This window comes from Heloderma suspectum, chromosome 4 (assembly GCF_057233095.1).
Source record: "Heloderma suspectum isolate Gila_16-S chromosome 4, 16-S_ref, whole genome shotgun sequence".
Taxonomy (NCBI): Eukaryota; Metazoa; Chordata; class Lepidosauria; order Squamata; family Helodermatidae; genus Heloderma; species Heloderma suspectum.
Genome location: NC_139461.1, coordinates 259,520,007 through 259,545,578, shown reverse-complemented (window position 1 = coordinate 259,545,578; position 25,572 = coordinate 259,520,007). Strand labels below are relative to the sequence as shown.

Genomic DNA, 25,572 nt, shown 5'->3' with positions numbered 1-25,572 from the left:
CTCTAGCCATCTCACCTCCTGTTTCAACGCTCGTAACCATGGATTGAATCATGGTGCAGTCCGAGCCCTGTTCAGGGCGAGAGGGTGTTTTCGAGCCACCCAATCTAATGCCCCGGTGATTGCAGATTCCACCCACCCACCAGGGTCTCGACCAAGTGGCCGTTTGAGTGTTCCAGAGAATCCCCAAGCGTGTTCAGGAATCCATTCGGATCCATAAGATGCCTGGGGTGGACCACTTTAATGGGTCCTCCACCCCTGCGGAGGGGCTGTGAAACCGAGAAGTCCAGCATCACCTGATAGTGATCTGACCATGACAAGGGGGTGGTGGATATACCCCCAACTTCCAGATCACTCCCCGCTTCTCCAGAAACAAACACAAGGTCTAGCGCATGACCAGCTACATGGGTGGGCCCAGTTGGAATAGGGTGCGGCTCCCAGGAAGCCACAGTCTCCATGAAGTCCCAAGGTGCCCCCCTGAGGACAGCCTCTGAATGTACACTGAAGTCCCCCAACACCAATAAGTTAGGGAATTGCACAAGCACATCAGAGACTACCTCAAGCACCTCAGCCAGGGAGTCAGTCGTGCAGCGAGGTGGGCGGTACACGAGCAGAATCCCCAGACTGCCCTTCGGGCCCAACCTCCAATTTATTCTGTCTGGAAAGAAAACCAAGTGTGTGCAAAAGAATTTTAAGGAAATGCATATGCATTTCACAAGAAAAAAATAGTTAATAAAAGCCCTGGACAGGGGAGCAAAAGGAAAAGTATCTCTGGTATGCAGGTAATGATTTATGTGGACCCCAGTGTCTATCCCTCTTTGATTCCACATGCTCTGTATACAAAGTAAATAAGCGAAACGAATTCTCCCTAAGGAGCAGCCTGAAAATTGTGTTTCAGCCTTTGAAATGCTAGGCTATTCTGATGACTGTGGATGATTTTATAGTTTTCAGACATTCCATATCCTATTTACCCATTACAATGTCCTCTCTTATGGATTTCACAGTAGGACTAGTGATTTCTATCAAGGCAACCATCAGAACTGTAGATGCATTTGAAATATTGCTATTTAAATTCCGTCCCTGGCCTTGTGTGCATGCCAAACAAGAGAGACATTCAAGCAGGAACAATTTAGCAAATCCATTGCAAAGTGGTAGACAGATCAAAATAAGAGCACTGGAGGAAAAAAGGAGCTCAATTTGTACGCAGCAGAAACCCACAGCCAAGGAGGGATGCTTATTATATAACTGCCCAGCTAGTAATACCACAGCAAGTTATATCCCGGCTTCAAAGAGGATGGAACAAACAGAGGCATTTGCTTTAATGCAGAGATTCGGATGTCCATATCAGGAAAAGGAATTCATAAAACTCATGTTGCTCTTTGAAACTATGAGGGTGGATGCAGAGATACGGTGGAGTGGAAAGGCAATCTCCCCACTCCCCATCCGTTTTCCAGACAAAAATCACATTCTATGATATCCAAATGCACATATTCTTAGGAAATTAGAAATGTTCTGTTCTTTTCCCACACTGCCTAGACATGCTAGATCAGAGAAAAAGTGCTTGTGTCTTTAAAAAATAATATGAGGAACAGCTCTTCACACATTACTGAAGGTGGCAGCAGTATCAACAGGACCAGCTGAGCAGAAACATCCCCTTTGTGAGGACTGATTTTTTTCCCTTTTCACTGCAGATCACATCCAACCCTAGGTGGATACCTCACTTGTCTTCCTCATTTTGCTCACTACTTGGCTCTGCCTTGCCTCCATACAGCAATGGCAGTAGCATCAGGCCCTCTGTTGTTCTTTCAATCCCTGCCATTTCTGTGCAGCAGAAGCATGCGCATGAAAACCCGTCCATCCCCTGCTGCTGTGAACAGGCTGCCCAGGTTGACCCAACTAATATTGACTGGGCTACATTCCATTCGTTCCAGTGGCTCCTGTTGCAATTTGCCTCTGAAGTTCATACAGTCTAAAGTGAAAGATGGATCAAGGCTTCTTTAGAAATGTGCTATGAAGAAGGACATTGTTTCCTGTTGGAGGGGGCAAGCCAGAATGTGTGTGGCTGTGGGCCAAAGTGGCTACTGCCAAGAGCACAGCATTCTGAGGATACACAACGAGGTGGCACCAAAAGACAACTGTGCCAATAAAAAGTGGGAAATGAGCAAAATGAAAGGGGCAGCAGATAAAACACGGCTGGTGGTGTGAAGCTGGTAGGATTACTCAGCACTGTTTTGATATCTGAGTCAACAGAGGCTGCTCTGATATTCTTTTTTTTTTTAAAAGCAAGTGTGAGCATGCTATTCGTAAAGCAAAAGATAAGGAAGAAAGAAGACATTGCTATTTTACAGAATAATTTTTTATGGGGTGTTTGTGTGGAAAAGAGATGGAAGCACGAAGCAAGAAAAGCCCGAAGAATAATTATCCTCCACTGTATGAACAATGATTACAAAGTTATGCAACTGATTAACCATGACATACATGTAATTACTAATGAGTTTGATAAAAATTTAATTATACCTTGTTCTTCAGGGTATTCAGCAAGCCATGAAAATAATAATCATGTAGCTCTCTGTCACAGATGATTGCTCCAACTGGAGGAGTTGTGACAGGCCGGAAAGTCCTTGGCCGGATCGCAATGCAAAGAATAGCAAACTTGCTGCAACAGGCTGCGGCTAGCAGAAGTCTTACAGAGGCAGCACCCACCACTGTTAACTTCATCGGGATATTGGGATGAATGGCATCTACACATTTACTGCTCTAGCAAGAGATGCTACTGCTAAACACTCATTAGAAGAGAAGACCTGCAAATCCATTTCCATTTCCATCTACTGGATCACGAGTGTTCTGACGAGGCAACTGACGTTTTATTATCACCACTATACTTGTCACTTCTTATTTTGTCATCCTGCTCTTGAATGCTAGGCAGGATATATAGGATAACTCTGGTAAAAATGCTTGAATGACGTTATCTTCAGTGGATAAAAATAACTGTTTTCCATTTTTGGGGAAAACAGTATTTAGCTCTGCTTGGAAAACATATGGTAACATTTGGGGGGTGGGCGGTGTTAAAGTACACTTTCCCTCAATTGTCTCCTCACCTCTAGATTTTCTATGTTTTACTACTATGTCGATTCTGATGAGAGATGTGTCTTCAAATCATTCCTTCTAACAGTAAACTCAGGTGGAGAGTGCTGACGGGATTGTACAAAAATGGGCCGATGCGAAACAAGAGGGAGATATTAGCATGCTCGGGGGAAACCTCCAAGCAACGAACACAAACTCTTTAGAAAAAAATACTTAAATCAAAACAGCCCAATCAGGGCTGAGCATATTCAGTGGCCACAGAACGCTGAGTGTCAGAGGGCAAAACACAGAAAACCGGGGAGGGGAAATAGAATGGAGCACTGCAGAAGTGAGCCGGGCTGGCTGACACCCTGAACAGGAGCATTTCACACTGTAACATTTTGTTTGTTAATAACTTGTGAGTTAATAACAAACAAACAGATAATTTCCCATTTTGAATAAAAATGATTTTGTTCAGAATAACATTGGGTGAGCTTTAGACTAATATGCTCAATCATGTATTTTAATCTCATGCCTTAAAAAAACACAAGAAGCAAATTTAGCCTGCAACTAAGGCACGCATGGCAGTGTCTGAGGTTTCCCAGGGTAGCTTCAGATATGATGGTAAAGTGCATGAAAGGGTGTGTTTGCACATGCGTGCCTGTCTGTAGAGAACAGGAAGTACCTTGTGCTTCCTGTCTCCTCTGTACAATCTCATTTGAAATGTCTGTCACATCTAAAGTTGCTTTGAGTTCTCTTAATGTATCTCCCACTCCATCAGCTGTGGATTTCCACTGCTCTCCTGACAAACAGCTGCTTCCATTATTCTCTTGCCATACCTCCTGCCATGGAAATCCTTCTTAGTTAGGCACTACAGTAGCTGCCTAACAACAAACAATAGTCACAAAAAGTAAAGTTATCCCCTCACGTCAGAATAATGATAGGTTTGCCTACATGTTTCAAGCCACATTGAGATTTTTATCAGGCACCACCCCACCCTTCGCTTAATTGGCTCTCTGTAGATATACACAACTCACATTTTGTAAGGTAAGGAAGTTTCTCCTTACCTTACAAAACGATTTTTGCAATCGTTTTCTATTGATATCCCTATGATGGGTGGCCTTGTGAATGGTTTAGACACACAACAGGGTTCTTGAGCTACCACATGCCATTGAAGTTTGGTTTTCTTAGCCCTCATAGATACTAAGTGATGAATGAACCCAATACATTGCAATCCTCATTCACCAAACTTCCCACTATGAGGATCTCATCAAAAGAGTGACAAAAATTGCTTCTTGGTAGAAAGAGGCTGTTTTGACTCAGCCTCCTCTCACTCACTTTGGGTCAACATCACTTCCAACAGAAACCAATGAAGAAATACCTTGGTTGTCTTTACTTTGTTTCCAGTACTGCAGCTCCATCCGGACAAATCTGGTAGCACCTTACATTCCTCTCCTTCCAGACATGGCTGCATTTGGCACCACCACTTCTGAAGCACTATTGAAGCTAGGGGGAAGCAAATGACATACGATATTTTTTTTAAAAAAATCAACAGAAGACTGGGCACCACAGTTCTTTATTTATCTGGTGAAAGTGTAGGCAGTCACTGAAGCAGATGATCTATTTTCCATGGTCCCAAAGTAAGTGTAGACTCCATTCCACAAAACGATGACAGAACAGAAACACTGAGTTCAGTCTCAAACTTTACCAGATCAGCTACAGATTGGTGTAACATGGATACTCAAGTCAAGTCCCTATTATTTATTTATTTATTTATTTATTTATTTACAATATTTCTATACCGCTCCACATGAAAGATTTTGGAGAGGTGAACAACAAAATAAAAGAATAAAACCCCAATCAATTGAAACAAAACATTTTAAAACAACAGATTCTGAACTTAATAAACTGCGGCTGATCACTCAGGGAAGGCTTCTCGAAATAACAATGTCTTCAGTAGGTGCCGGGAGGAACACAACGTTGGCGCTTGCCTGACCTCCAAAGGCAGGGAATTCCACAGGAAGGGGGCTACCATGCTGAAGGCTTTTTTCCTGGTGGACTCCAACCGGGCCATGGGTCCATGTGGAACCACCAGGAGCAAGCCCTCTGATGACCTCTATTACTGAAAGCAAAAGAACATGAGCACTGCATACATCAGGGGGGCAGGACCTCTGGCCTGAGGGCCATTTCTGGCCCTCCAGCATTCCCCAAATGGCCATGTTCTCTCTCCCTGACTCCAGCCCCTTTCCACCTTCCACTGATCATTTGGTGGTTTATCCTAAGGCTTAGTTACCTGCAGTAAGAGCTTTCATCTAAAATATGCTGGTATTTTGGCTCCACCCACCACTGGAATGTGGCCCCCAAAAGCGTCTCCAAAATGGAAATTGGCCCTTGGGCTGAAAGGGTTCTGAACCCCTGGTGCAGACCAACCAATTAACAACACGGTTCAAGAAATATGTGAAGAGGAAGTGCAACAGAACCCACTACCTCTGTTCCTTATGTTTCATGCTGGCCATGTGACTGGAAATTCTTAATTCCCTAGGGTTTCTAAGACCACAAAGTGTGGAGCTGTATGTGCATATGGCTTTATCACTACTAGTGGCTTGTAATCATGGTGGCTATGTGCCATCTCCAGTATCTGAGGCTATATGCCATCTCCAGTATATATCCAGTATACACCAGTTGTTGGGGAAACGTGGACAGGAGGGTGTTATTGCATTCATGTCGTAATTGTGGGCTTTCCACAGACAGCTGGTTGGCCACTATGTGAACAGAATGCTGGACTAGATGGACCTCTGACCCAGCACAACTCTTCTTATGTTTTGATTCTAACATTCTTCACAGCAGAAGAGCTGATGTGATAAGGGGAAAGGGTAGCCCTTTTCTGCATCTTTTCCAGATCTACAAATATCCTTTCTGAGATGCAGCAACAAGAACTGTACACAGTACTCCAGATGTGGTGGCACCAAAGATTTAAATAGAGGCATTACAAATTTGGCAGTTTTATTTTTGATCCCTTCCCTAATGATCCCTAGCATGGCATTCACCTTTTTTCACAGCAGCCACACCCTGGATCAGTGTTCTCATTGACCTATCCACCACAATCCCAAGCTCCCTATCCTGATCATTCGCTGCCAGCGCAGACACAATCGGCATAAATGTAAAGTTAGGATTCCGCACGCACGCACCCGCCCCACCGTGTGCATCACTTTACACTTGCTTTCAGTGAACCACAGTTGCCACTTTAATGCTCATTCGCCCAGTCTGTACATGGGGAAAATGTCCCAAAGCTCAAAAGCCATAAAGTGCAGTGGTTACTCCCTGTAAACAGGGTGCAGGAAAAACTGGACCAAGTTCCTTATGGAAGTGATTTGTTTATTTTAAAAGTTCAGAATAGCTTTTTCTACTATGGTATCCACTTAGTTGTACAGGTATCTAATAAACACATGTTAACATAAATTAAAACAACCAATCATTCAAATTAATCAGAGCCTACTACTACAACTCCACAGCAAAACAGTTAAAAGAGTTTAGCCAGATGTTTCAGAGCCAAACTAGATGTTATACACTTTCCAGACAGTTTTAATAAAAAGTGCTGTGGAAGGCTGCGAGGTTGAGTAGACAAAATGGTGGGGGACTGGTACTCAATCTTTTCCTCCTCAAAACCACCCTTCCCCCGAAGTTACTTTTCTACTCACAGGGGAAAATCTTTTTAAATGAAAATGTCAGGCACTGAATCAGGACATTCTGCATACAGGTGGAAAAGCAGACATTTTGAGCCAGGAAAAAAGTGGCCAGAGAGAAAAGGTTTAAGCCAGTCCATTCCCCACTGTTCCACTGCTTAACTCACAGTCTCCTGTGGTTGCTTTTCACTGACACTGTCAGAAGACTGTTAGCCCAAAACTATATAAAAAGGGAGCTTAACAGAGCTCTCTAGGGAACCCTACATGTCTTCTCACTGATCGTGCCTTGCCTACATCCCAGCTGTATAATATCATCAATTCAGTTCTTTTGGACTTACCCATAAATGCTAGCTTATTTTCACTCCTCCCATACTGCAAGGCATTCCTTCCTTCCTCTACCCCATTTTCATTCTGTGGTGTGTCTGTGTGCTGTTGTTGTTTTTTAAAAAGCACCAATTAAATATTTACAAGGGCTAATACATGTAAGTGAATATCCTTTACTTGGCGAGAAGTTGCAAGCAAGTAACTTCCAGAATTCCCATTCCATGTGATGACAATATGGTGATACGGTTAGAATATTGTTTTTGGACTTGGCTCAGATGAAAATGGTTACTCAGCCATTAAGCCCACTATGTTTTGGACATGTGATCTCTCAGGGCTGCTTCCCTCCAATTTTTTTCCATGAGGAAAGCACTTCTACGTAGAAAAATCCAAGTTGACACTTCTGCTAATGTAAATTATGTTGCACTAGCATAAGCAACCTCTAGTACAATGCCAATAGCATTAGGCGATGCTACGGGTTTCCTCAGAAACCCATCATGCCAGCTAGCACTATTGGTGTTGCGCTAGAGGTTGCTTAAGTTAGCGCAACATACAGTAATTCATGTTAGTGCTAGCATTGACGGATACTGCTCACAGAATCCATGCAGCCATGGGACAATCGCATGCAAGAAGCACAGGCAGATGAAATATATGTACTAGGAAGCTGTGGACAACTTTAGCTTGCTAATGTATGAATTTGACTGCATACATATTCACTTGCAATAACCACATGATGATCTGCATGTGGGTTTCATGCATTTTCCCAACACAGAAAGTACCATGGATGAACCTAATTTACAGGATTGTCGCATGGATAAAAGAGATACAAACTCCCAAACGCTGAACACTTAGCAATATGGTAGAACTAATAAATGACCAGATGGATAGGCAGCGAAACCTAGTAGGCTGGAATTAGCTTAGCTCCTCTGAGATCAGATTATATTTCTGACAGTTCTGTGGCATTCTCATTTGGTGGAGAAGATCTACATTGTACTGAGTCTTTAGTCTGGAGGAAGCAGGAAGCAGTGTGAAGTCTTTTTGAAGGAAGCATTACTGTATCTCCCACTCCCCAAGTGCTGGAACAGCAATCCAGCAGAGCAGTTCCAAAACTTATTTTATCAGTTATTTCTCTACATACTATGGGACTCTCAACTATGTCAACCTGCAGTGGGACACCAGAATTATCTGAAGACAAGCCCATAAGAAAGCCCATCTCCATGCCAACCCAAAGTTCAGTGTAACGTGATCAAAGTCAGAAGGATCATCAGTCAAATCCTTCCAGAGTCAGGGAGGAAGAAACAGAAAGAAACAACACCAATGTTCCATTAATAAGGGAAGGATGAGGATTGAATAAAGTTGGCAGGAAGCACACACCAAGACGGAACTGGAGGGAAGAGGTGTCTTCCACCATTAGGGCTTTCCTGGTTTGTGTCAGTTTCAAAGACAAAAGACATGTTAATGACAACTGGCCAGGAGCAAGCAACCTTGAGAGACTAATTGCAGTAGAGATTTTCTGCCCAGTGGTACCAGGGGGCCTAATTAAATCACACGAATGCCTGCTTTTTCTTATGGCTTGTACCCCCAAATGCCAAGGACGTTTCTGGCCTTGGAAACTAGGCAGAAGCCAAAGTGCCAGGAAAAAAATGCAGCCTGTGCTCCACTGGCATCATAGGTCCCTGAAGCTGCACACATGGATTTCACTCAGCCTGTCTGTCAGCTCTTTTACAACTCAAGGAAACACAGCTGTAACGCAAAGACCAAGAATACAAAACAGACATGTCTTAAAAGAAGGAATAGAAAAGAGATTGTCCCAGTTCAGACATAATGCTAAACCACTGTTTAGTGCTATATGCATAAGCACTAAACTACGAGCATTGAGCCTCAGGCTCATGTGCTTCCCCTGTCTTCCAGCACACTCAGTCCTGCTTTCTATTTTAAACTAACCAGTCTCTCTCACTAAGTCTAAACTTGGGAAACCCTGCTTAGTTTAAACTATGGTTTATTAACAAACTAGACTCATAAAGTATGGCTTGATCCTGGCTTGTTTTAACAAAACATAGCTTAAAAACTAACCAAAGCCACCACCGCCCCTGCCGCCCAGTTTGGATGTAAGGAGTTTAAAACAGGAACCAAGACTTCCAATCCCCCCTTCCCAGCCACATGGGTGGAGGGTGGCGCGCACTAGCCCAAGGATTGTGGCTGCTACTGCATGTAGCAATAAACTGCTTTAGCATTATATCCAGAAGTGACCCAAGTGACCCAAGTGGACTTTTTCATATAATGTGGGAGATCAGTATATTAAAATTTACCAAAATTTGGTTTAACCAAATCAGGGGCCTTTATAAATGAAATGCCTCAAATCTCAACTGAAAGCAGCCTAATTAAAAAGAGGAAGTAGTGACTCTGAGAAGAAGAAATACCAAAGGGAGGAACCCAGAAACATATAAGAACTATACTTTTGCAGATTGGTTGCAAGGATGTGTCATCTTGCAGTTAAGACTAGACAGAATGCAATTCTCTTGGTGTAGAAATTTTAGGACAAAGACAACTAGGAGAAAGGGGTGATAAACAAGTAATGTGATGGGAGACACGGATAGGTGTAAAGAGGTAGGAATAAAAGAATACAGTAACCAATCAGAGTACAGTAATCATTCACATCACCTATCATGTTCAAGTGGAAAACTATAAAGTAAAGGGAAGATACTGGATGAGGTAACTCCCAATAGTGGGTAACCTCTACTAGTAGAAAGCCATATTGGTTATGTATGTAGGGATGTACAAGAAATTTTGAAATTTCCCGAACTTGCATTCATGTTTGAAAGTGCACACTTCAAAAAATGTGCAACTGTGCACTTGTGCAAATGCACATTTGCACAAAGCTGCATTTTCATAAAATGCATTTGCATTTTAGCCTATGGGGAAATGTGCATTTTTGGGTGAGAAAAATGTGTATTCTTTCAATTGGGAAAAATTGCACACTTTTAAAAATGCACATCCCACCCCCACCCCCCAAAAATAGACACTCGCATTAGGGAACGCAAACAAGGCAAAACAAGCTTTGAGGAAGAATTCAGAGAGCCTCAATGAACTCAAACATTGCAAGTTTACCTATCCCCAAAGGTATACACTATATTTTGTTTTGTTTTCTTTTCCTGTTTTAACTATGTTAACAAGTACCATCTTCTTTTTATAATTGTCTTAAATGTAAACTTTGCTTTTTGTTAATAAATGATTTAAAACATAATCTAAGTATATCAGCACCAATTCATAAAGTAACTGTATATAAAACAATCAAAACAAATTCACATCAAAAAGTTTTTTAAAAAATTCAGCACGAGAAAGAACAGAACGAGAAGTCCTGAGCAAATAAAACAGTTTTCACCTGATGCCGAGGAAAAAAAAATAGCACCAGAACTTCGCTGGAGAGGGAATCCCAAAGATGGAATGCCACAACTGAAAAGGCTCCGTCTCTGGCCATCACCTGCCTTAATTCAGATGGGGGAGGAGCTGGATGACACATTTTGGGTGGGGGGTGAGAGAAGGTTTCTATCTTGTGAAGCTAATGACTTAAAAAAAAAAAAACACCCTGCAGTTAATAACCAATGTCTTCCTTCCTGTTGGGGCAAGTCTACTGATAATACAGGGTTTTTCTTCTGTGGGGGCGTGAGGGTTTGAGAACTTCCCCTCTCCTGAACTGGCAAAGTGGGAGGATTCTTCTGAGGACAGGAAGGGGCTCTTTCTCCTCAGAGGAGACCTCTCTACAATCCAAGTACTGATTTTTTAACAAACTGTTTACAAACACCGCTAGTTCAGTCACAAGTCATGTGGCAGAATCACTATCTGCACAAAGCCTGCCAAGTTATTTGGAGGGGAACCTACCAATTAATGGGAGCATTTCAAATCAACGGAGTGGTCATTTCACTGAGACAGCATGTGGGAGGGAGAAGTGTTGAAATGTCCTGTCGACTGGATTCCTGAAGCCAAAGATTTGGCTAGGCCAGCCTTCCCCAACCTGGTGCTCTCCAGGTGTGTTAGGCTACAACTCCCATGACAGGCTGGGGGATGCTGGGAGTTGTAGGCCAACACATCTGGAGGGCACCTGGTTGGGGAGAGCTGGGCTAGGTGGTTCAAATCCAGATGTGAAGTTCATTTTCCTCAGCCTTGCACATACTGCATCTTCACCCTCTCTGCCCCTTTGGGCCCTGGTCTCCTAGTCTCCAAGCTTCACTTGCCTGTCTACTCCCTTCTTCTCAAAAGCACACAATACTTGGTGTGAAGTTTTTCCCTACCCCAATTTCTTTTTGAACTTCCTTCCACCTTCTTTCTCCTCCAATCATCTTTTGCTTTCAGATCCCTGCTTTTCAGCCCAGTGCCCTTCCTACAACCATCCTGCCTGTGAGCTATTACTTTCCTACCACTTGGGCTCGCTTCGTACCCTTTTTTTCCTGTGGGCAGAAATACATACACCTGTGTGTTTTGTATGAACATCACACTTTTTTTAAATTATTTATTTATTTATTTATTTATTTCATTTCTATACCGCCCAATAGCCGAAGCTCTCTGGGCGGTTCACATGTCTGTTAGGAAGCCACAGTGCACAGAGTGTCATTTGTGAGGCAGCCCTTTAGTATCCCAGGAGCCCTGCACCGCTGCATCTGTTCTCTCTTTGGTACATGCTGCTAGCAGAAAGACAGAACAGGGGTGCCAGGCTCGTAGGACACTAAAGGGTGCTTCACACATGACACTTTTTCTTTTCACATGACACATTCTCTTCTTGTCCATATTCTCTGTGTGAAGTTCCGTTCACCTATACTGGCTCTCCACTTCCTGCCTAGAAACTGTGCATTGTTGACATCTTTCACCTGAGAAGTTAGAATGCTTCTGAACCTTCCATGAAATCACAACAACTCAAACAAGCACTTGAAGGATGAAGGAAGAGAGTAGGCACATTATACATTATAGTATATTAGAAACCTTGGCAATCTCTTTTTCTGTTCTCTTTGCACTTTATTTGCTAAGGTTGAGTCTGTAAGAACTTTATGTCTGGTTTGCAACTCATGCCTGCATGATCATTTCAATGGAATTCCAGTGGATAATTCACAGAAAAGGAAGCACCTGAGTGAGGCTGCTTGGGGATGCAGTCTTTCATGGGAATTGTATCCTGTGTGTTTTAAGTAGTTTCTTGGCATCATGTACAAATCCATTTGCACCAGCCAAGCTGTCAAGCCAATCAATAATGCACCAGCAGAGGCTTCCAGCCACTTCAGACAGATCCAGAATGACACTGCTCAATAAAATATAGATGGGCTGCATTTTTAGTGCTTTGCACAGGTATTAGACAGCATGGTTTTATTCATGTGTTCTGCATCTACACTGCAGTAACAGGTTTTTCTAAGTAAAACATCAATGTTAGACCTTCTGGGCAAGGCAGCCTTGGCTACTATGGGCCAGTTCAAGAGAAAAAGCAGAGAAAGTCCTGTGAAATGAATCCCTTTCTGATTTAAACTAAGAAGCATTCATACAAGAGCATTCAATATTGGCTTCAGAGCCCCAAACTGGGCAAATCAAGTATTTAAAGTTTCAACTCAGAAGCCATTTCTTTCAAGAGAGTCTTTTTAAAATGCAGATATCTTTTGGAGTAAGCACGCAGCTAATTACCTGTGCCGCTTTCAGATCTGCAAAAGTTCGGGATTTTAAAAGACTCCTTCTGCAGCCCATCCTCTCCATGTAATATATGCTGGAATCCCGCAGCTTCTATTCCTGAGCTACGTCAGTCCTGCTTTGTCTGGGAGAGAAGATCACCACCTGGGGTTATAAGATGAGGACCTACTGCACCAGTGCACCTTTCTAAAAAGTACAGTGATAACAAACCATTCTGGATAAATGATTAAGATCTGTGGGGACCAGAGTAATTCTGCCCATACGTCACTGCATTATTGACAAAGGTGCCGAGACTGGCCTGAGGGTCCTGGATTGTTTTGTGTATTTCTACCCCACATCAGATTCCCTTGGCAGCAATAGCAAGGTGCTGGCGACCTCAGTTTTCTAGGAAGAGCAGGAAATTAATGAGTATGTATCCCCAGCATGCATATCTGAGTGAAAATGGAAGTGATTCACTAGTCGAAGCCATCACTAGCGCTAGAGTGCTCATCTTAGGTCTGATTTGGGGCTCAGTTCCAAAATGACATGTACCTATTGGTTGGGGTCTGATTGTTGCTAAATATATAGCTGACTTCGCTTAAACTATAGGGCTTGAAGTCTTTGATGCTGACGTCCCAGCAGGCACACCTATCCCGACTTAAAGTCTCCAGAGCTATGAGTGTATCTCTTCATCCATTGCACAGCTACTCCCAAACCCAAATGCTCACTTTACAGAGCCCTGTGTACTTACCATCTACACATGAAGGAGCAGCGCGTGTTGTCCCAGCCACCTGACCTGGAAAGCAGGAGCATTTCACTGTTTGCGAGCGTTCTTCGATCTTGTTCTTATTGCAGCATCTGTGGGCAGCAATGACTTCACATGTGCCAGGCTCTATGTGCACTGCAGGGAAGGAAAGCATGGCAAATTGCACAGGGATGTGGTAGTCAAGTGGGATTCTGTATTTATGTTAGAGCAGCAACTAGGCCATATAGCACTGAATGTATGGCAACAGTTTTAAGGGGACAAATGGGACACACAGTAAAAAGCCAAACTGATTTTTAAACGCTTCCTTGATAGTTAAAACATACTGCCAAATATCACACAAATGTAGAAACAGTACAAAAAATTAATCACACCATTCACAAATTGTCACTGGCCAGATAGGGCTTAAGCTGACTCTGGAAGAACAGCTGGCATTTGGGAGGAGGAGGAGGAGGAGGAGGAGGAGGAGGAGGAGGAGGAGGAGAAGGAGAAGAGGAAGAAGAAGAAGAAGAAGAAGAAGAAGAAGAAGCGGCGGCGGCGGCGGCGGCGGCGGCAGCAAGATAAAATGTGCTCGATAAGCTAGAATGTGTAAAAGATTATTAATTCTAAAGATGGTGCCCATGGCTAATGTAGAGTCCATAAAAAGGGTCCTCAACCAAAGGTTTTGATTGTAAGAGCTCAAGGGGAGGATATTCTTGCCATACTCTCTGCCAGTACACCAGCTGCCTGAATATAAGGTGGTACAAGCCGCAAAAAGTTACTTTTGCATACCAACTACCCAGATATGCTGAATATCCTGTAGATCTACCCACTGCTTCGCTCCTGTCACCATCCTGGCATGACCAGAAATTCAGAGGGAAAAATGTACCCAGTCACACTGGATGTGACATGAATCAAGTAGAAGCCAGAACTATGACACTCGCTCCCCAGATACCGTTTAACGTTAGAAGTGACCTTGTAAACTCCCATGCCTTTCATTGTTACATTTGCTTTCTTATGCTTGTGTTCCAACCTTAAAATTTATCTGTTTGGAACATGGATAATAAAAGCAGGATTCAGGATTTCATCTACAAGTGCATTTGCAGTTCATCACATTAGCAGTTCACAGATGTCATGCAATTTAACCCAAGACCCTCAGGTCTGCTATATCTGTCTCTGTTATTTCCAGCAGGTACCAAATGTGTTGATGCTATTGCACTCTGCACTATTAAATCACACCCCCTTTCTGTTGTTCAGTTCATGAATCATCCAGTACATTATGCATACTTTCCCAATTCTCAACTGAAATGACTGTTGTTCTCAATTAATTGTCATTTCCTTGACATATTCTTACTTCTTTCGCTAAAGTTGTCAACAAAAATACTAAATGAAGCAGTCTTGAAATTTGCTCTTGAGAACTCAACTGGGAAACACTTTCTTCAACTCAAAGATTTGTCTTTTATTACTACCACAGTTTTTTTTTCCATTTAAGCAGTTACTTTTCATCTCACAATATACCTGTCATTCAAGGCGATCTGTTCCAATTTAAGTAGTCATTTTCCTCACACTACGGTGTTCAACATTTTTCAAACCTACAAATATATTTGACCGATCACATCTCCCTTGTCTTAGTTTTTTTTTTATTTAAAGCTTGCTTAGCTGTAACTGTTATCCTTTGAGTGGTCATCCATGCCATCCCACAGTTGGGATCTATACCTGGGATCTACTGTACTGTGTATCTATTTTATTTATTTATTTATTTATTTATTTATTTATTTCTATACCGCCCAATAGCCGAAGCTCTCTGGGCGGTTCACAAAAACTAAAACCAAACAACACACAATAAAACAATTTAAAATATATAGAACATTAAAACCACAATATAACAATACAACCACAATAAAACCTAGCAGCAGTACAGGAGTTTAAAATACAGATTTAAAACAGCAAAGATAAAAATTTAGAAAGCTAAAATGCCTGGGAAAATAAAAAGGTCTTCACCTGGCACCGAAAGGAGTACTATGTAGGCGCCAGGCGAACCTCACTAGGGAGCTCATTCCAGAGCCGGGGTGCCACAACAGAAAAAGCCCTCCTCCTAGTAGCCACCCGCCTCACTTCCTTTGGCAGGGGCTCACGGAGAAGGGCTGCTGATGATGATCTTAAGGTCCGGGCAGACACATATGGGAGGAGGCGATCCTTCAGGTAACCTGGCCCCAAGCCGTTAAGGGCTTTGAATGTTAACACCAGCACTTTGAATCGGGCCCGGAAATGGACCGGCAGCCAGTGCAGCTGGAAAAGTACTGGCGTAATATGAGCTCGCAGGCCAGTCCCTGTTAACAATCTTGCTGCCCTATTTTGGACCAGCTGAAGTTTCCGGACCATTTTCAAAGGCAGCCCCACGTATAACGCATTGCAGTAATCCAGACGAGAAGTTATCAGAGCATGGATAACTGTAGCTAGGCTATCTCTGTCCAGATAAGGGCGTAGTTGGTATACCAGCCTAAGCTGATAAAAAGTGCTCCGTGCCACTGAGTTCACCTGTGCCTCAAGTGACAGTTCTGGATCCAAGAGCACCCCCAAACTACGAACCTGATCCTTTAGGGGGAGTGCAACCCCCTCCAGAACAGGTTGATTATCACCTAGCCGGGCAGACGAACCACCCACTAACAGTACCTCCATCTTGTCTGGATTGAGTTTCAGTTTATTGGCCCTCATCCAGTCCATTACCGTGCCCAGGCACTGGTTCAGAACAGCCACTGCCTCACCTGGGTTTGATGAGAAAGAGAGGTAGAGCTGGGTGTCATCCGCATATTGATGGCACCTCAGCCCACACCTCCGGATAACCTCCCCCAGCGGTTTCATGTAGATGTTAAACAGCATGGGGGATAGAATAGAGCCCTGTGGAACCCCATGGCACAATTGCCATGGCACAGAGCAATAATCCCCCAGCACCACCTTCTGGAATCGGCCATCCAAGTAGGAGCGGAACCACTGTAGTGCAGTGCCTCCAACTCCCAACCCAGACAACCTATCCAGAAGGATACCATGGTCAATGGTATCAAAAGCCGCTGAGAGGTCCAGGAGAATCAACAGGGTCGCACTCCCCCTGTCCCTCTCCCGGCAGAGGTCATCCCACAGGGCGACCAAAGCAGTTTCCGTTCCAAAACCAGGCCTGAAGCCCGATTGAAATGGATCTAGATAATCCGTTTCATTTAAGAGTGCCTGGAGCTGTCCTACAACCACCCGCTCAAGCACTTTGCCCAGGAAGGGGATGTTGGCCACTGGCCTATAATTGTTAACATCCTCTGGGTCCAGGTTAGGCTTTTTCAGGAGTGGTCTAATTACTGCCTCTTTTAAAGCAGCAGGCACCACTCCCTCTCTCAAGGAGGAATTTACAACCTCCTGGACCCAGCCGGACAACCCCTCCTTGTTTGATTTAATAAGCCATGAAGGGCAAGGGTCAAGCACACAAGTGGTCGATCGGACTTGGCCAAGCACCTTGTCCGCATCCTCAGGCCTCAGTAACTGAAACTCATCCAATAAAACTGGACGAGACGGTGCTCTGAACGCCTCTACCAATGGAACTGCATTAATCGTGGTGTCCAATTCATGACGAATCTGAGCGACTTTATCCTCAAAGTGCTGCGCAAACCCGTCACAGCGTGCTACCGAGGGTTCCACCGTCTCTCTCCCTGGCCCAGAATGTAACAGGCCGCGAACCACTCGGAAAAGCTCCGCCGGGCGACACTGAGAAGATGCAATGCTGGTGGAAAAGAACTGCCTCTTTGCCACCCTCACCGCCACAGAGTAGGCTCGATAGTGGGCTCTTTCCTGTGTTCGGTCAGACTCAGCACAAGTTTTCCTCCACCTGCGTTCTAGCCGTCTCCCCTCTTGCTTCATTGCCCTCAGCTCAGGTGTATACCAAGGAGCTGGCTGGGCTCTGCTCAGAGGGAGAGGGCGCTTGGGTGCGATCGTGTCAACTGCCCGAGTCATCTCTGCATTCCACAGAGCGACCTGGGCTTCAACAGGAGCACCAGCCATACCAGCAGGAAAATCCCCCAGAGCCCTCTGGAATCCATCGGAATCCATTAATCTCTGGGGGCGGACCATTTTAATAGGTCCCCCACCCTTGCAGAGGGGAAAGGCCGCCAGAAGTCTAAACCTCGGCAGGAAGTGATCTGACCATGACAAAGGGACAGATGTTAATTCCTCTACTTTCAGATCACCATCCTCCTGCCCAGTCGAGAAAACCAGATCAAGCGTGTGTCCTTTTATATGCGTTGGGCCAATGACATGTTGGGACAGCCCCATGGTTGTCATGGCGGCCATGAAGTCCTGAGCCGCCCCGGATACAGCGGCCTCGGCATGGAAGTTGAGATCCCCCAGGACCATCATCCTGGGGGTCCTCAACACCAAGTCCAAGACCACCTCCGTCAGCTCAGGCAGGGAGTCTGATGGGCAGTGGGGTGGGCGGTACACCAACAGAATCCCTAATCTGTCCCGGGTACCCAACACCCGGGACAGATTAGGGGGGGCATCTATTCTCCAGAGCCTTCTAAAGATTTTCAGATCCCTGATGAGAGGTTCAGAATGCTGCAGAGACTGGTCTGAACAGATGCAGAACCCCAATATACGGCGCTCAGAGACCATGAGGATGAACAAAACAATTAACTGAAGACATTATTTATCCAGCATGATCTAACTTGAAAAAGGAGATGCTACATTATATTTTGCCATTTTCTTCTATATCTTTAAACAATCTCTCAGCAAACTAAGCCTGAGTTATTTAAATCAAATTCTTAAACATTCAGTGTCAATTTTTCTCCAATCACTGCATAACTTTATTCAGATGACGGACATAACCATATGAGGAGGAGGAGGAGTACGACAAAGAGAAAGAGAGAGCATGACTCATCTCCAATCCCCCAAACCATTATTTGGACGGTTGTCTGCATTATTATTCGTTTCCGTCAGGCTGATGTTGCTATTACACAGTGACCATCTGCAATACTCGCATCCCCCCGCCCTCCACTGTTCACCTCACACCTCACATGGAGCCAGACAGCCCGCTTTGGAAAACTATGGGTTTCACTGATTTCCTTGTAGTTTTCTATAACCCCCGGAACGCATGCTCAGTTACAGCCTGTGCCAATATCCATAGTTAATCAGATCTAAGGGATCATTGGTTATTCAGATTACACACTAAATCTCATTAACCATGGAGAAAGGAGTAGGGAACGTTTACTTTGTAATGAGTTGCTTTTCTTTCTACTTCCACTGAAGTCCATTTTCTTTTGCGTACCAAAAAAGGATTCAAGCTTTCATTAAAACTGAATTATGATGGTATTTAAAGAGAGAGTCAAATTTATGGCCAGGAATGTTATTACTAAATACTTCCAGGATAGGTAATTGTGTAATTATTATGGGCAGAAATGAAAGTGATGGTTCATTAGTAGAAAACGTCCATGAAATAACAATAAATAAACCTAAATGGAAATGGTAGTAATGCAGAACCTACATTGGCTCTGAGCCACCAGCTTCTCTGGGCATGCAGATTTTAAATTCTGGCTGATTCTTGTAATGGATTATTCTTTAACAGCCTGATCTTCTGCATATTTATCCAGAAGTAACTTCTACTGCGTTTAATGGGACTTACTCCCTGGTAAGTGCACACATGGTCCCAGCTTAATTCCAAGTGTCAGGGCTTTGAGTCTACCGGGTGAGACATCTTTTCGGGCCTCTGGATCTCTTCCATAACCATGGAGCTGTGCTCTCTTCTATGGTACTGATGAAGATCAAAGAAGGTTTAGATTTGCTGGATGCCACTGGACCGAAACTGGACAGCACTTACTTGCCTATAAGCCTTAGGAATATTGGAAGCTGCTTTATACTGAGTCAGACCATTGGTCCATCTAGATCAGTATGGTGCACTACACTGACCCACAGTGACTCTCCAGAATTTCAGGCAGGAGCCTTTTCCAGCCCTACTTGGAGATGCCAAGGATAGAACGAAGAACTTTCTGTACGCAAAGCCTGTGCTCTACCAGTCATTCCAGCCTTTATGGAAGGAGTAACGGGGGATATACACCTTAATTGTCTTGACCAAACCTTGACATCTCGAAAGCTGTGAAATCTTTGGGGCTTTTTAATGGCTCAGTGGCAAATTATGGGCTGTATATTGTCCAAGGATATTTGTGGACCACAAATTCAAATAGGCTGCCTGTGATTAGACAATCATGGAATGATTCATTTTTAAGTTTTTCTCTCTGCGCATGTGCTTGCATTTGACTGGCATTTGGTTTGCACCATGCAGGCTTATTGATGAAAAGTATTTGTTTGCACCCATTTTCAGGTCATTATCAAAAGCTAAATGTCTCTGGGATTATAGCAACGCAAACCACAAAATCCACTTCCTTTGGAGAAAATTTTTTCTTTATTTCTTTATTTTATTACATTTCTATACTCCCCAATAGCTGAAGCTCTCTGGGTGGTTCACAGAAGTGTTGACTCTCACGTACCTGTGCCCTGCTTTTATTTTGAAATCAGAAACAAACACTGAATGCATGAAATTCTAGTTTGGAAATATTTGTTGACACTAGTTCATTTCATAGTTTTAGAACTACGTTACTGAATCAGCTGGATGCTGTGTACTCTGTATGTACTGCTGCTTATCAGTTCTCTATAATCTAGTAAGAAGCAGTCTGTGGAGGCAAGGAGCGATATACCAGAAGGGGCTTTGGTAAACTAATTCTCAAACTTCTGAAGCATTACACCCACTCCTTGAGGAACAGCCCTAAACGTTTAAAAGCAAGACATTGTAACCTGCTGTCAAAGCAATCTTGATAGAAAATGTTAATGAAGGAGCTTCTATACTATTGTGAAGGAGATACAAAGGAAATACCTTTATAGACCTGGTAGCCCTTTTCTGTATTAGAGCTAAAGCCAGACAATTGCTCAGCCTCTCATCAGTGGTGATTACGTGCACCTTCCAACCTCTTTTCTTTCTGTACTCTCTGCTGCCCACTGGCTGATCAGTGAGGAAGATAAGTGCGCCCAATTTCCCCACCTCATTCCCCTGCAGACATTGTAAAAAAGCTCTTCAGAGGCTCCTTTGGAATATTTGGGGCGATTGTTCAGATGACAGACACGTTTGGCTGAAAAGTTCTGTCCATTCTCTCAAACTCCCTGTATTTTCTGAGTCACTTTGATGGTTCTTTTCAACATTTCCTCCCTGCTACTTAAATTCAACTTTTTTTGCTTCTCGTTGCAAGTTCATCTACAGATAGTGTCAGTATAACCGCATGCATGATCTGTAGCCTAAGGTCAAAAACAGTAAGTGTCCTGTCCTAGCTTGGCTTAGGGTTCCCAGGGGAGACTGGGTTGCGACTGTGCTACTGGAAGGGCCAAATCACTTCTGGTAAAGTCAGATCAGGTCCAATGAGGGCACAGCAGGGACCTGTTAGGACCCTGGACAGATCACTGTGGCAGATATGGGCTGGACCTCACTCAAGAAAAGCAGCTGTCTCAGCAACCTGCAGAGGCCTTCTGAAGCTTTAAGAAGGCTGGCAGGTCCGGACCTTCTATTAACCCCACTCACTCTGGGTTGTCTGCTTCTTAAAGGGCCATTGCCAGATTCTAGAACTGCTGGCTGCAATGGTGTGGTGTGGTGAGAACTGCATCAGAGGGATGCCCTCTGAGTCCGAGAAGTCTAGTAAAACCACATACTGTGGCCTGGAAGGTCCCAGAATCGCAGATAATGGGTTAGTGGATGAAATCTCCCCCGAGCCAGAGGGGGGCTCAAGGCCAGATCAACACACTTATATATTTCACCACACTTCTATATTTCATAAGGATGCTTATTGAGATATATGGGCTGCTTAAATTAATGTATGTATTTAAAACAGAAATGTAGAATCTTTTTTCTTCTTCTTCCTTTTGTTTTTTTCCCCCATTATTGGCATTGTGAAATGGATATGGTTTTTTGTTTGCTATGTGTTGTTGTTTTCACTGTCCCCCCCCCTCTGGTTTTTGTTGTAATTTGATTTTTTAAAAGAGCTTATATGTGTCTAGTTCAAAATGAATCTTGCTCTTGCTTTTACCATGTTTTGCTCCAGTTCATGGGTTTTAGCTAGACAGTTGTCAGACAATGTGCTTTTGGGGCAATTCAATTTGTTGTGTTAACTAATTAATTGACTGGCATATCATTATGTTTATTTTTAATACAGGCTATTATTATTTCCATCAGTGTGCGTGGTGCTTTACCAAGTAGCATGAGCAAGAGACAAATCCCTGCTCAAAAGAGCTTGCAACCATCTGTATGTAAATGGTTTTTAATACTATGTATAATATATTTATAATGGTCTTTAATCTTTGTAAACCGCCCAGATAGTGTTGGCTATTGGGTGGTACAGAAGTGTAATAATTTAAATGAAATCTAAATTAAGTGAGTTGGGGCAAGGTGAAGACAATGAGGGGAGGAGGGAAGAGACAAAAGATGGCAAGGGATTAATAAAGATATCTCCATGACAGCCTTCACAGTAGGTCAAAGGCCAAGAATAGCCACGTACTCAATGGTGACCTTAAGCATGTCACCATCAGCCTCAGTTCACTGCCTATAAAAAAGGGGGAGTAGCATTTTCCCACCTATTTCACAAGTATTGCCAAGTCTTTTTACTTTAAGTCAGCCTTGGAAATAAGGGTTCAGGGACTGGTTGTCTTTCCACCATAATTCATTCACTGACTGGGATCCTTCTCTTCCTCCTCCCTCCCCAGCACACAAGTTGCATACCATACACAAGTTAGGAAACACAGCAAGACTACTCGATTCTGCATGCACATTCTTACAAGAAAGCCTGCTTTACCACTTTTTGAACAGGATTAATCGCCCCTGCTGTGGATGAAGTGTCTGTCCACCTTGAAAGCTATTCTGCCCTCACTGTGCTCAGTGATCCCTGGCCACTCCCCAGTCTTATCCTGGTGTTTTCAATTAATGCCTCTCTCCTATGCCATGCAGATAACTTCTAGTCTGAAAGTGGCAGCTCATGCAAACTTCTGATTGGACAGAAGACTGATTCAAAGCAGATTATATAAACTCAATGGAGTGTATCCAATGGCAGCTTTGCAGTAGCAGAAAGCACTTGCACTCATGCAAGGCAGGACACCAAATTTGTAACCATCCCCCTACCTACTGCAGCCCTGCACCATATCTTCTACTATTCTGGAGGAGACACACACACACACACACACAAACAGCTTGTGGGAGGTGTTGGTGAAAACTGGAAGCCCTGCTTTGTGTGAGTATAAGCTCATTCTACTAGAACAAAGTCACCATTAGATCCAACCCATTATGATTTAGTATGCCTGTCAAGTGACTAGTTCTGACTAGGTCTTAACAGCAAAGATAGAGGCGGATGGATGGGAGGGGGGGAGATACAGGTTTGTAATTCCTAACAACTTCTTTGAAGGATTCACTCATTCTTAAACCAAATAGCCATTTAAAAAGCATTCCATACGCAATTAAATTGTAATTTTGAGAAGCACGTTAAAACACTAAGAGTGCTTTGAAATTAAGAAGATCAAGCAAGTGCTCTAAAGTGGTGTGATCTTTTATTAAAGATTAGAGAGAAAAAGTTGTACACTTGTTCTGTTTTTCTCTACAGTAAGGTTTACACACTCATGCTATTTCAAGGGATCTAGTACACTGCTTTTAAAGTGGTTAATTATTTAAGTATTTAGTCAAAAGAGCCTTTAAGAGCAGCTCTTTAGAACACTTAGTACCTGGAAATGAGAATGGTTCACAAAGCATTTTAGCATTTATTTTGATTGAGTAATAAATCAAATGCTTTTTGTTTTCTGATGTTGTTGAACAGTTTTCTGGTGTTCACCCTTAAAGCAGGTAAGAGTGCTACCATGACCTGAGATGATCTCCACTTCTTGTTGGTCATGTGAAAATGCACAAGAGATTAGTAAAATACCCACAAATTTGAGAGTGCAATATTCTGATGCAGTGCTGTGCATTCACTGTTTAATACAGGACAGGTTATGTTATCTTGTCTGGGAAAAGGCTGTTTGATGGTGTGGAAATTCTTCCAGTCAGCTACATGGCTCTAATCTGCAGTTTGACAGATGCTCAATTTAAATAAACATCTGGGGTAGAATATTTGATACCGTTCTTCTTCCACCGTGCTAATTATTTACTAATACAGCAATAAGGAGCATTCATATTGGAAATAGAAACCTTAGCAGCTTCTGCCATCATCATGAGTGTATGTCAACAAGACTGCAAAGCAATGTAGGAAATCAGGACTCTACCACTTCAGAATGCAGAAAAGACCTGCACACCAAACCTTCTCCAAATATGGGAAGGTATTTATTTAAAACATTTCTACTTTGTCTTTAAACTGTAGCCTGCAAAGTAGCTGAAGCAATTATTTGAAACAAAAGCAACATACAAATCAATATAAAACCCAAGCAGAACACAGTCATAAAACCCACACTAAAGAAACAAAGAATACCCACGACCCAACTGCAGGAGCAGCAGCAAAACAAGAATGATGAAACCCATGCAATGCCCAGTAAATCTGCAAGGGTGCTTCCAGATAGACAGATGCTAGCACTACCAAGCTATTTTGCCTTTTCATTCTTAAAGGATTGGGGTGGGGGGGTGTAGAAAAAACACACAGTGGAAGCATCAGGAAAACCAGGAGGGTTATAAGTGGAAGATGATGTTTGGACACCCACCCCCTATAAAATGAGGGAGTTCTGTGAATGAGGCAGGGCAATGGCACAGTAATGGCCTAGTCTGGAAGCACTCCTGGTTTAAAGAATGGTTTTTAATTGGTCCCTAAAAGCCAGAGGGGGCAGCAAGTAGACGGATAAGGAGACAGTGTTCTACAAACAAGGCACCATCACAGAAAAGGCCCTGTCCCTGGTATCCACTGACATAATCTCCAAAAGTATTTTGAAGGGGCTGATGAAAAACTTAGCAATTGGGCAGGTTCGTATGAGATCAGGCAGACCTTCAAGACACCTAGGTTCCAGACCATTTAGGACTTGATACATCAAAAGTAGCAGTTTAATTTGTGTCCAGGAACAAATTTGGAGAGGGCTCCTGTAGCTCAGTGGTACAACACATGCTTTACATGCAGGAGGTCCCAGGTTCAATCCCTGGCATCTCCAGGAAGGGCTGGAAAAAAAAACCCTGCCTGAAACCATGGAGAGCCACTGCTGCCAGTCAGTGTCAACAATACTGGGCTCTAGCCAGTGGTCCGACTCAGTATAAGGCTGTTTATGTTCCTAAATAGGTTATCAATGAAGAACATCAGGAAGAATGGCATCTGCCATGAAAGCTCTCAATGTCCAGGGAGTTTTTGACATAAGGAAGCATTTGAACATGCAACCCCCCCACACACTTGTCCCCCCACACCTGCACTGTAAGTGCTACAGTTCTGGGAGAGCTGTACAACATGCTTTTCCTGAACATTTGACTGTACTCTCGAAGAAATCATTCACATTCTTTACTATTATGAGAATTGGAAATAGACTTTTCTCATGAACAAAATCCGTTACTCTAGTTTCAGGGAACTATTCTCTGAGATGAGACTTCAGGAAAAATACTAAACATTACTGGAGCTGAACCTATTAATTAAATGGCCTGTTTGATTAATCAACTAAGTGCAGTTTTGCAGGTGTCACTGGCTACATTCTTTTGTACAGAATATGTCACTTCCAAATGTTAATCTAATGCAGCGTATAAAAGGCAGTAGGAAGCTATTTTTGAAGCAAAATGTACCAAGTACTCAATGTAAGTTTTCCACTCGTATTATATGGGAAATGCAGGAACCAATTTAAAACACCACATGTGCAAATGGCCTAGTTCATTAACAGAAAATTTAAAATGTGGATGTGAAATATTATCTTAATTGGAAGTACAGCTTGTAAAAGGGGTTGTTCAATGAAGATCATAATGTTGTAACAATTGAGATGTAGCCTGATAATCCAGACACAGTGTTTCAGACCCTTCTGCAAAATTGCATCCTACATTTTAGTCACAGTTTGAACATCCCCCAGGCAACTTTTCAATGACACTAGTATGATTGGGGGGAGGGGGGTAAGGAGGGAAGAGAA

General features: G+C 43.2%; 1 protein-coding gene across 2 annotated transcripts in view; it reads right to left on the bottom strand.

The window, feature by feature from the left end:
• The window catches only part of TAFA3 (TAFA chemokine like family member 3), a 202,168-nt gene that overhangs the window by 37,777 nt on the left and 138,819 nt on the right, over window positions 1-25,572 (bottom strand). The window contains exons 4-5 of one of the 2 annotated variants that reach the window (XM_084853470.1): window positions 13,456-13,605; window positions 4,442-4,566 (exon numbers count right to left, since the gene is read on the bottom strand). The exons of the other annotated variant lie outside the window; for it this stretch is intronic. Coding sequence (XP_084709596.1) covers window positions 4,442-4,566; window positions 13,456-13,605 — 275 coding nt within the window. The remainder of the gene's footprint in view (window positions 1-4,441; window positions 4,567-13,455; window positions 13,606-25,572) is intronic. 2 annotated transcript variants of the gene reach the window in all.